The sequence below is a fragment of the Pezoporus occidentalis genome, unplaced genomic scaffold (assembly GCF_034315485.1).
Source record: "Pezoporus occidentalis ecotype Australia unplaced genomic scaffold, CSIRO_AGI_Poc_V1 ctg241, whole genome shotgun sequence".
Classification (NCBI taxonomy): domain Eukaryota; kingdom Metazoa; phylum Chordata; class Aves; order Psittaciformes; family Psittacidae; genus Pezoporus; species Pezoporus occidentalis.
The window spans coordinates 673990-687177 of NW_026914297.1; the positions used below are offsets into that span (position 1 = coordinate 673990).

General features: G+C 42.3%; 1 protein-coding gene across 1 annotated transcript in view; it reads right to left on the minus strand.

Annotated features, from left to right (window-relative positions):
• TAOK1 (TAO kinase 1) overlaps nt 1-13188 on the minus strand; it is a 71297-nt gene that overhangs the window by 37090 nt on the left and 21019 nt on the right. Inside the window, exons 2-3 of the mRNA XM_062622461.1 lie at nt 3577-3803; nt 113-184 (exon numbers count right to left, since the gene is read on the minus strand). Coding sequence (XP_062478445.1) covers nt 113-184; nt 3577-3708 — 204 coding nt within the window. The 5' untranslated portion in view covers nt 3709-3803. The remainder of the gene's footprint in view (nt 1-112; nt 185-3576; nt 3804-13188) is intronic.

Consider the following 13188-nt stretch of genomic DNA (forward strand, 5'->3'; position numbering starts at 1 on the left):
TTCACCTGTACAGTTAAAGGTTTCTCCTGCTGTAACCCAAGCCAGTTAAAATAATCCTATATAACAGGTATTTGCAATGGTCAAGATTCAACATGCAATATGTTCTACATACCTCATTGGACTGCTTCCCACTATATGACATTTTCTTGATGGCCACCACTTCATTGGTGCGCACATCACGTGCCTGTAATGGGAAAACACAATGCATCAGTTTCTTCAGACTGAGATTCCCCATGAGATGTAAACCAAACATACCCATAAAAAAAACCCAATCTTTATCCCTTAGTTAACTTTTGCAGAGAGTTAAACTAAAATATCTTCCAAGGGGTGTGCCTGCTGCATCTGTTAGAAGTTGAAGATCATCCTCCTGTTCATGAGACAAAGCATGACATTTCTCCATGCTCAGCATGCAGCAGGTTTCTGCAGCAGCCACGTACTGTCACTTCTAAACTAAAAATCATAGCTTATAAAAGCAGCTCTGATTCAAATAAAACTGATTTTCCCTAAATCAACTTCTCTCCCTGCTCAGGTCCATATCAGACAAAACAGAAGCAATGCTCAACCCCCTTGTTCCATTCCAAACAAACCAAGGTGCACAGTAGATACCTGCTCTGCACACCAGTATCTTTCTCCCCAGTGCTCCCACAAATCAGCTATTGTGTCTTAAAGAAGGGATGGGGACACAGCACCAAGCACCAAGGCAATTGCTCATTCCCCTCTGGCAGAAGAAGGGGCAGGGCTGCTTCACCTTGTGGGGAGGATGGCTCCAGACCAGACTCTAGCCTCTCCTCTGTTAAGGATTTCAGCAGCATGGGAGGGTGATGGAGGAAAACACCCCCAAGTCTCTCTGATAAGAATTATCAACTTGGGTATGAAACCAGACCATATAAATCAGAATATTGTGCACCACAGCATTCACGGATGATTGATGAAAATGCTGATTTTGGATATATTTGCACTATGAAGCACAACCTATCAGAACATGGATTAATGAAGTACCAGGACTCTGCCTTTTGTAAAAAGGTTCTTCCATAACGTTTTAATTCTGCTGTCCATTCGAGATTCCCAGAATTCCCTGACAGTCTTTACTTCAACCAGTTATGATGAGCTTGAACCAATCCTATTTTTAGTTTTCTATCTGTTTGAGCAGATCCTTCCTCCTGTCTTGCTGACACTAAAGTTGGGGGGTGACTGTATTTGGGTTTTGAGACTCAAAAAAAGGAAGAATAAAGTTCTGACTCCTAGATCTTTACTAATTAGAGACCGTCTATGAAACAGTCCAACCAGTGAAGAACTGCAACAAACCAGGCAAGCCAAATACCACAGTATAGCAGAAGGAGCACAGCTCTAACAAAAGGGAGTGGGTTATTCTTCGGCTCCATCTGCAGTGTTCCAGTGTAGTAGGTTTCCTGTGTCAAGTGAAAGCTATTATTACACTGCAGAGTAGGGTAAGGATAATACCAAAATGATTCAGAGGTGCCAGACCTGCAGCTTCTAAGAAACTAAAACCATGAGGTGAACCAGAAAAATCCATGTCAATTATTAAAGGAAAAACAGAAACTTTCTGCCACTGCAGGATGTAACAGAAACAAAGAGACAGGAATGAACACTTTTAGTCAGTTATCATGTAAAGTAACATATCACCCCTTCTTGGGGTCAGGGCTGAAAGGAAAGTAAAGTAGGAACAACAAACATGGAAAGAGTAAACTGCATTTAACAGGGCAGGAAGAGATCTCAGGAATATATGGATTTTTATACTTTTTTAATCACTCCTGCATCTATTTCTCATCAACATTTTTGGTCGAGGCTAGAGGCAATGAAAGCAGGCTGGTGAGGGGGGTTGCTGTGAATTAGAGGAACCAAGCAAGCAACTCCTCATTGAGTTTGCTTAACACTGACACCAAGCTGGGAGCAAAAGAACCATCCCAGCTGACACCCCATCAACGTTAAAATTACAGAGTTTCGTTTGGGTTTTTAGTGTCCCTGCGATCTGGAATAAGTGAAAAAAGACAGTTCCTAACCAAAACCCACGGAGACATTCCAAGATTTAAAAGATCCAAACGAAGAAGACTTGTTTCATGGCAGACATTTATGCACATACACCCCACTTTCCTCCAAAAGCTCCCCGCAAAAGGATCAACATCTGGCGACGAGAGTAACCTCACCAATGAGAGAATTAAAGCATGAGCAAAGAAAAGGTGGAGTGTGTCATCGGCTTTGGTAATATGCTTTTAAGCAGTTATTAACCATAATCCAGTACTAATTACATTGATTAGAGAAAGTTTCATTGTTTGCATTAGCAGAATCAAAATCCTGCTAACGAAACTTAAGAGCAGGTTTTTTCCCTAGTGTTACAAAGGAATAAAGGATTTAAGATATACACTCCCTTACTTTAGTTCTCTATTTAACTCACACTAAATTTCTCCCTCCACTTTGTCCATCTCATCTTTTGGGCTTCTGTTTGTGCTATGCAGTACACTACATGGAACAGTTTCAGATTCAAGATCTCAGGCCTGCTAGCAGTAAAAAGGTACCATAACAAAAAACTTCCAGGCTACAACTCGCACTTGACAAAAATAAAGCCCCAAAATGGGCTGGAGTAGTGTGATGTCTTTTTCATATCCACTCTTTAACCAAAGTGAGTGAATGAGGTGAAGTAAAGGCCACAAGGTGAGTACTGTTTCTTCAGGAAGCACTTCCTCCCCCAGACCTGTTCCCAGACAGTGGCAGCTCATAGTTTTAAGCAGGGAACAAAATTAAGAAGCTTTTCCTAATTAGTTCATCTGTGCTGCATTAGATTTGTGCTGGAAGGTTCCCAACATGGTCTGCTGCAATTATTAACAATGAATAGGCATCTCATAAAATACTGACACAAATGGCTTTCTGAAGGAAAATTGGCAGGTTTGGCCACACCTCCTATAATTATAAATGTGAAAAGGTTTTCTGAGGAAAATGGGGGCTTTTAAATGAAGGTCTCAGAGGATGCACTTCGGTTAATGTACAGCAACCCGCAAATGAGGCTACCATGAGGCATCCCACCTCCAGTTGAACTGTATCAGCTGGGGAAAATTTCTGCTGTCCGGATGACCACGTCAAAAGTCTCATGCAGATGAACACTGGGATTCCTGCCTGAAGTAGGGAAGGATGTGACAGAACCAATACTTAGGTGTCAAACACAAAGAATGGCTTTAAGGGAGCCTGAGGGTATGCACAAAGGGAGAGAGAACTTAAGATATAAGGAGATGATCAGACCAAGAGAATGGCATTGCCAGTGAGACTTGATGGAGGAGAAGTAATATTTGAATTAGCAGATAAACCCCTGCTTGTAACATAATGGTGCACCCAAACGCACTGGGCAAGGGCCATGTTTCCAGTTCTCCTTTTCACTGCATATGCAAACACCTTACAGCTACTGCAAGCTTGTGAATGGGCTGAGACTGTACAGACACACACCACCACATATCTAAAAGATTCACAGTAGTTTCTCTTCCTCAATACATTCAAAATAAGCCTACAACCACAGCTTCAAGATAAAAAGACATACAGCCAAAATTCACAAGTCACAAAGCTACTTACAAAATAAACTGCTCCGAAGCTTCCATGGCCAATCTCTCGGAGATCTGTGAAGAGCTTTTCTGGATCTTCTTTAAAGAAGAGCTCTGCAATTTCTGGGTCCTTCAGGCTGCCCGCTCGGCTGGTTGATGGCATCCTGCTGGGCAGTTAGCCGACCGACTATCTGGGTTTAAAGTGCTGCCTCAACCCTTGGTTCATCTGTATGAATGGAGCCTCTTCAGCATGGATTACTGTAAGAAAAAGATTGCAATCCTTCACTGATTATCCTCTTCTCAAAGAGTAAGAGTAAGAAACAAAGCTACAGCAGAGCAGTTTCCACTTCCTCCAGGGCATGCATCCCTGTTGTGTGAAACAACACAACCTATCTGATGGGATAATGTCACAGTCCCACTGTGACACCAGTCAAGCATTTCCACAGACCACAAACCAAAGTCAAAACACAAAGTGAGAGGCATTCCTTGCTCCAGCATCTGCTCAGTCCCCTGCAGAGCAGTCACCAGAATCATTTTGACCTACAGCAAGAACCAGTTTGTCACCAGTGAGCCCATATTACCTTGACACCCTCCCTCTGAAGAGTTACACCCACTATGTCTTAAAGTGGATGACACAATTGCACATCTCTATATATATCTATTTATGATGGTCTTTGCAAGACAAGATGTATGACACCAGTATGAAATGTATGAACCACCACTGCCCTTTACTGATCTGTATTTGCATTTTTACTTCTACAATTGCACTCCAGTTATGAAGCAGCCAGTGATCAGTTTTTATTCATGTCAGCACATACACAGAGACCTCTCTAAAGCTTCTCCTTCCACAACTTAGTCATGGCCCTTTTGGGTTTTTTTCTCTTATCTAAATTCATTATCTCTATTGTAAAGTGCCTGCTCTTCAGAGCCTGATTTGCAACCCTCTTCTTTAGAGGAACAGCATTCAGAACAGGAGACACCCCATTCCATACATGATACGTCTTTCTACTCTGCTGAAGCAGCAGACATCCATTTTAATCATGATAGTATATGATACAGTGGTCCAGAGTCCACCGGCAAACAGTTTATTCAGAGGAACTTGCAACTTCAGACACTTATTTGGAATGTACAAAATCCTGTTTGTATCATGAGTTTACCTTCATTTATTCAGCGCACCTTGGAATCTATCCAGAATAAAAGTATACCTCCAAGTGGTGCTAAATTCATGCTGTATCATCACAACAGGTGAAGCTAAACAAGCATTACAAGTAAAACGCACCTTTCTCCCCACACACAGCTAAAAAGGAAGAGCCTGGGTATGAGGATTTCCTCTCAATTCCCTGTAAATACCAATAGAAGCATTCTGTGTGACTGGCAAACAGCTGATCACACAGCCCACTTCTTCCCAAAAATCCCTGTCTGGCCAAGACTGGTGCTTTTTTAAATTCACATTTCACTGCTCAAATTCGTTCTTCTAAAAACCAGAAAACAAATACAACAAATCTGAGTTTAACTGAGGCATCAGAAGGCCTTATCCCTGTCCATTTATCCTCCTTTCCTGGACTCTATAAACTCCACCTTTCTCCTACCCTCTAAACCATCAATGAATCATTTGTTTTCCCCTCCCTGTGGAGCAATTCCTACAAGCATGGAAAAAGACATACTCCTGCATGTTTATATTCTGTGGTACTCTTCTCTAGACAGTTGCAGCATGCGAAAGTGCCAAAGACTGCCTGCTCCTTGTTAGTTCAAATAACTACGAGGAGAGCACGATGGGGTGAGAGACAGCCAAGACATACCTAGTTGTAAAGTCTGCAAGAGCCTCCAGTTTTCCTGATTCCTTTAAAATCCCAGTGGTAGGCCAATACATATACACACACACAGAAAATATGCAGCTGTCCACAACTCTGCTATACTGCACTGGTGAGCACGCAGAGGCACGTTGCACATCGATGCAGGATCACTTATAGGAGCCTTCGGAACAAGCGACATCAGCACAGGACATTCCCAACTGCTAATGAAGCTGAGTGAGATGCACAGGAACAGGACTGGGACATCTCCACCTTCCATTGCATAACACAGTAACTAATACCGTGTGGGAAGGGAAATAATTAGCTCCAATTCAGCCTGTACCTGAAGCACACGCTACATTTATGAAGACTGGAAAGAAAAGTGGTGGGTTTTGTTATTTTTTCTTTCAAACAAGCCAACAATATTCCACTTGATTCCAGCTCTAACAAGCACATAAGACTGAAAGACAACTGTTTCACATTTACAGCCCCCGACGAAACAATAGACAAAAAGCATCAGTCAGAAAAGCACGAGAGAGGAGCTGGGGGAAGGGAGCTGATAACCAGAGCACACTCAGTATTATTGAAGGAATGCTTCTTGGATCGACAGTAATGATGTCATGTTCCATCTTTTAAGAAGCATCAGATTCTTACAAAAAGGACATTGTTGTTCAAAAGCAACTGCTGCAATCCCAGAATGCCCTTTTCCCTACATCTGTTAGTCAGAGGGGCTAGGCTTGGATAAACCTGCTAATATGGCCCAAAGTCACATGTCCCTGGGAGCGAGCATGCAAGTGGGAGCCAGGGAGAGCAGGAAACCCCCAGTGCATGCAGCTGAGATGGATTACAGCTCCCCACCTACTCCTGATGCCAAACCAGCCACCAGACTTGCTCTTGGCATCATCTTGGAGCATGCCTCTGAAATGTCATCAACAGGCAGCACTTCTTATGGCTGCTAGAACTCTTCTCAGGCTCCTTAACAACACACGCAGAAGTGGTACAGGACTGGCTATTGCACTGCCAGGCTTGGAATGGCAAAAGAGAACTCCTTATCCACTGTGATACACCTTAAAATACAGGGTTCCCCCCCCCTTTAATCCTAAGAACATTGAGGCAAATTTAATTATCTTTATTCTTGAAAATAATTGCTGCTTTGAAATGAATGAGAATAAAACCATTAAGTACTAAAACCTATTTAACGGGATAGTCACAGACGTGAGCATGACACCACGGTTATCATTTTATCTGCTTAGATGGAACAATAAAATGCATTAATGTAAATTCCACCCATAAGAAAGCTTTATGCAGCCTTTGCTAAAGAAAGTGCTCCCATTTTTTATGGATGCTCCGATATTAAATTCCCTCAGTCTTCTCTTTACCCAGACAACACGTGCTGCCTGCCAAAGCCCGACAGTGCCAGCAGCTGAGATGCTCTGCCTGCAATAACAACACCTGGATGCTCTGGGGAAATGGAAGTGAAGTTAGGAGAAGTGGCATGCAACGTGGTTATTGCATTATTTTAAATGTATTAAAAATACAGATGAGTTAAGATTAAAAACACCCAAAGCCCTGCACCTAAACTGCACTGAAAATTCAATCACATACCAGCAGCCAGCTGGTTTTCTGTATTACAGTCAAGTTGCACTGATGTATTTCACATTCTTCCACCAATGCAGTCTCTTTAGTGTAGTTTGTTTGGACTGGTTCAGCTATACCATTAAACACAACTGTCCCCAGTGGATGGATGGATGGATCATCTCACGTTAGCTCAGACCAGGCAGCTGGATCCTGGTTGTGGCCAAGAGACAGGCACTGCACCAGGAATCGGCATCCCCTGCGTGAGCTCTTGTCTCTGCAGTCTACCTACAAGCCACCTTGCAGGCTGCTAAAATTAGATGAAATAAATTCCACATTTTTTCCCAGTTGTCACTCATACAAAAAGAGAATATTGCATTGCATAAACACAACTGCTGGTACTTACATTGATTCCACTCACAACCAACAAGGTGATAGAGGAATACGAGAAAGAGTCAAAGTAAGCCAGGGAATGACTAGTGGAAGGTGTCCCTGCCCATGTCAGGGGGTTGGAACTACATGAGCTTTAAGGTCCCTTCCAACTCAAACCAGTCTGGAATTCTACATTTCTATGACCAAAGCACAGACTGGACCAACTCCTATTTCCACGCAGGCTGAAGTAACTACATTTAGTCAGTAGCAACCATTACTAGTTTAAATAACACTGAATACAGGCCAAAATGTTTTATCAAATTACTTTCATCTGAACAACAACCAGTTAGTAGAAACCACATGCATACATCCACAAAAGTCTATGAATCAGTAAGATGTTACATCCCCTGTAATTACAGCTATATTAAATGTACACACACACACACACACACACCTTGAACCACCGACATAAGGAAGCTGAAGATGAGGACGGGACAAGACCTGTTCTCTTCTGAGTTTTCTGCCTCCCTGCCATGTCATCTCCAGCTGAAGTAAGACCCACCCCTGTGACTAACATCCCCTGGGATCCTGCAGAGCAGAACAAGCAAAGCTCTAAATGGTCAGTTGCCATATTTAACATGCATGTTTAAGCCTTATGCCAGGAGACCTTACAGAAATACAAATCTCTCCTCACTACACTAAAAACTGTGACACGGAGAGCTGTCAGACGTAACTGTTTTCATGTAATAAACCAATGTACTAAGAAGAGAATGTACTAATCCTTCACTACAAAGGCAAAGTGAACCTACTCACTGAGATTTCCACCTATCCATCATATTACTTCTCCAGTTCACATCCAGACCAACCTGATGACTAAAAGGCATTCGGTTACACTAACCATGAGATGCAGCAAAGCATTTGCAGTTCCTGAAGATGGCTCAAAAGTCTGCAGGCACCAACTGACAACACAGGCTTACTTGTAGAGCATTAGCATTAAAAAGCAGCACACTTTGTCCGTACAAATGAAGTTTCAAGGAATCAACATATTCAACATCCTTCGGCTTCTACACACAAGAATATTACAACCAGAGTTAAAACAAACACCATGTGAGAACATCATGGAAACAACAAACAAATTTATGCATCCATCATCCTGTGTCTCTCTCCATTTCCCTGGGTACCAAGAGGCACTACATGGCCTCCTACAATGGCTAATGAGGCTGACAGCAGTGCTGCCCTCTGTTCCTGAATTATAAATAACAGATTATTTGGAATATGAGACATAATACTCATGTCATCTGCTATACAAAACACTTAGCACAGTAAAACCTATAAACACTTCTCTTTAGTATCAAATGGACATTACTCCATGTATTTTTCCCTGATAGAATATATATGACTTTAAAAACAAACCAACCAGGAGACCAGCTATAGCACATACAATCATCAGAGCTGCACACTCTAACAGCAAAGATATAAAGTGATTATTCAACAGAGAAAATAACTGGTCCTTTGCAGGTCCTACTTGAAGCCAGAGCAAAAGTAAAGCAAGCAACAAAAAAACCCCAACACCAAAACCCAACAGCCCACCTCAACACAACTGCATTTGGAAGCTGATATTTAGATATTTTATAAGAGCATCTGCATTGCATGTAGTGCAAACCATTGCCAGATTTTAATGTCACTTCCTCTGGCAGGATCTAATGCAAGAGCATCAAATAGACGGGGAATGAGTGTCATCATGCAACTGTCGAAACAAGGAAAAGGGATTTTCTCTTACTTGCATCCGGGTCTGATCCAGGGAGTGTATGAAGCTGAGATTAAGCTACCCCCTCAACACACTATCAGAAATTTCCTGAATGGATTCCAGCTGACGCTGAAAATTTCCACCACCATCATAAATATGGTAAAAAGGAACAACTTGTCATTTATTTTTTCCTTTTACTTGCAATTATGTCTAAAGTGAGAGTGAACTGGTGAGAATGCTTAAAATACTGGCTTGTAAACACCTCTATAGCATTGAATGCTTGACCTGAAAGCACAATTTTTTTGGAAGTAGCAGACAAATCACTCCCCATTTTGGACAAACTCTGAATAAAAGCCTGTAAGGTAAAAAAAAAGAAGCAAAATTATGGAATGCAAGTTTCTGCTTGCATGCAAAATGTGAAGCTGTCACTATTCCATGCATTTTCAGGCGAAAAAATCCCAAACTAAACTCAAATAAAAGTTTTCTAGCATAACAACCAGAAATATCAGCACATATGAGCTGTCTGGTTATAAACCATGCAGAAGAAACCTCAGCTGAACTTTCAGTATCGCATAATACTGCCTATTGGGGAGAGGAAGCTTCTTTGATGTATATTTGAGACACCAAAGAGGTTCTTGCAGCACAACATGTAACAGGCTCATTCCCATGTGCACAAGGCTGCATTGCCCAGCACAGGAGGCTGTGTTCCGGTATAATGTGACTGTGAGTAAAATACTCTCTCTTCAGACAACAATGGGATGCTGCAACACCCACCCTCAATGCCATGGGGATGTGTGATGGTTTGACTCTAACCTGGTACTGGAAGCAGAAGCACAGCTGGTGGGGAAACATCAGAACAGGTGATGAAGGCCCAGCATCAGAAGAATCCCAGGCTGGTTTGTGTTGGAAGGGACCTCAAAGCTTTTCCAGTTCCAACCCCCTGCCATGGGCAGCGACACCTTCCACCAGGGCAGGATGCTCCAAGCCCCAACCAACCTGGCCCTGAACACTGCCAGGGATGGGGGATGAAATGAACTCTTGTCACACCAGGCAGTGCTGATATGTGTGACTTTAGGAATGATGCTACCATCCTTGACTTATTTTGTGATCTGCATATAAATCTTATATTGTGATCTGCATATAAATCAGCCTTTAAAGTTTTATCCTGATGAATTCTATGCATGGAGTTACCTCATCCAGAAAGATAAAGGGCAGACAGAGATCACCTACTATACATTCTATCACTATCACTACATTTGCTGTTCATCACAAGCCAGGTGACAGCCAGGCTGCTGGGGTGGGATTCTCTAAGGGCACAGACAGAAGAAGCTCATTTGGCTTATCTGAAATTCAAGGGATCTTCATCCAGTGCAATACTGCCAGATTCAGGATCATCTGCTATTCATCCTTGTGCACATCTCAAACGCGGGGACATGTGTTCATCAGGGTCCTCATGATCACTGGGAAAGCACATTCTTGATCGCTGCACCCAGTTTCTCCTTCCAGCAAGCTTGTCAAAACTACAACATGGGATTTACTGCTTTCCAGTTAAAAAAGATGCCCTGGCAATGCACCAAGTGCTGCGGATGTTCCTTAAACCCTCTTTTAACCTAGGCTCTGGAACCCCAGTTGACTCTTTCTTCTTGTCCTAACAACAGCAGAGCAACTCTCAAGTGTGTTGCACTGCACACATGGAAGATCAATTACTCTCTGCTCACGAATAAGGTATTTCCCTTGATCAGCTAAAAACCGGCTTCCTATCCATGCTCAATTACACCACAACAGATGGTGTGAAGATAGTTGTATTTAGGTGACTATCACAATGGAAAGTCTATCAGCATCCCCAAGCCTCTCCAAATGGACAGCAATTTTAGTCACTTGACTCACGTGAAACCACACACCACAAACTGCTTGGGTACTTGGGTACGCCTCTCCCACTAAGCTAACAACATGTTACTTTTTCTCTTCCTAGTTCTGCCATTTGGAAATTGTCCTAAAGTAGTAATTAAGGGGGGGGGGAAGGGGAATCCCAGAAATGAAACAAGGAAAACCTGGAGATGCAGCAAGCGGCATCCAGCTTCTCCTATGCCCTGCAAAAGGGGCAAGAGGCACTGGGGAACATCTCCCTCAGGATCCTGCTAACTTACCTCTACCACTTAGTAGATGGAAGAATGCTGGCAAAGTAATGAACTTGCCTTTCTCGTAATTATCCTAAAATCATTCCTTTTGGTACCCATGCTCTCCACACTGGATCCATTAGGACTATCTGTCATTACGGAAGGGGGAGGTGCAGATGAATGGCATTCTACAAGAGACTGTTAGAAAAATGTTTAATATTCAGAAGAAATCCAAAATGCTGTCACCAAACTGATTAAAAAAAGGAACCATCCTGAAACAGTGCCAATTGCAAGCAGAACAAAGACACCTGGAACGGGCTGAGGAAACTGGATTGTGGAGGGTAACTGTGTACCATGGAAAGCCCCACTGAGACACTGCTTTTATCTACAGCACTTTTCACCCTCAAGCTTATGTTCATGAGATGCTCCTCCGCTTTCTGCTGATCCCCAAGGGAAGGGGAAAGCTAAGATCACCCCATTTATGAGTCAGGAGCCCCTTCTGCTGCCAAAGCCTAAAGCAGGTGAGATAGTACAGCTGTGCTGGACACTTCCATAACTTGTCTTATGACAGAGGCACTGCACGTGGTCTAAAATCCCACACATATAAAACATGTTACATGTACAACATGTAACAACAGTACTGCCTGCTGCAAATGAACAGAGATCCTCCTCTGTAGCAGAAGCTCACAGCAAAGAATAGTCATCAAACGCTGTCCCACTGGTATCTTCCACATTCCCTCAGCTATGTCCTTCTAGAAGGAATACATTATAAGGATAAGAAGAACCTGCACCTGGACATTATGGTGAATTCTGGCAGCTTTTTGCCTGTGTGAGACCCTATGTTCAAAGAGGCTTTTCTTCCCCAACACATACATTCTTCTTCACCTGACAAAGAGCAAGCCTATCATTCCAGTCAGATTCCTTTCTCGATTTCTTTTAAAAAGATTTTTGAGGAATGATTTTATCCTGAAAAAAAACCTCTTTGTAGATTTTTTTTTTCTTTTTCTCTTCTTCTCTGTGTTGTGTTTTTTTTTTTCTCTTGTATTTTACTTCTTCGCAAAATAGCCTCCAGAAGACACTTTCATGTTAGAGCACTGCTTGTGTTTCTCTTATACATGTACTTGCAGACTGTGGCTTTCTTTGATTTCCCCTCAAGATTCTGACACTAAACTGTCCATCATCAGCTCCCTGCATCACTTACCCCAGCACACTTTCTGATCCTGCTGAGCTGTTCTGCTTGGATGTATGTTTACTTTCCAGGAATGTCACAAGCAAAAAGGGTCAGAAATCTAAGCTTCCCAAACCTCCACTGACAAGCAGTCCCGATGATCCACACCAGCAGTAAAGCCAACAGTGCAACCATTATCCCATGCTTTCCATTTGAAACAAAATGGAAAAAATATTTTGTATTTTTTATTATTTTGATAATATTTCATGTTTTGCAAGTAGTGGGAAAAGTAACAACTGGGTAAGCCCATTCCTGTGGCACAGACAGATATTCTGAACAAACTCTATCTATTTTGACAAGTTACATATGCCAGTTATATGCAAACACAAATAAACCAAACACTACCAGTACTCCTCAAAATGATAGTTTGAATCACCAGCAATTTCTGCAGTGTCGCTCACCCGAGAAACACCAATCTACCACTTAAACACCACAAATAAAACGCATTACCAATGTAGATGAAAGATACTCTAGTACCAATAAGCATCCTGTATTTATTTCTCCTATTTAAAACAAAACATCCCATAGGATCACCCAGGATAGTTAAAGAACAGCCAGCATTCGTTTCTCAAAGGCCAGCATCATGGACGCTGAAGAAGTGCTAACCATAGCCTGACATATTCAACACTAACATCTCCTGAATGACTTTGCTTGTGATAGTTCTGGTACATTTATTAAGAAGGTCAGCTCTAAATTTAGTGATTCCTTAGGCTAGCAAAGCTATGAGGAAGGCAACTGGAAAAAATTAAATCCGCTGTCCCCCTTCTTTTGCAATTCATTAAGTTCACAGGCACTGCCAACTCCTGTCCTTTAC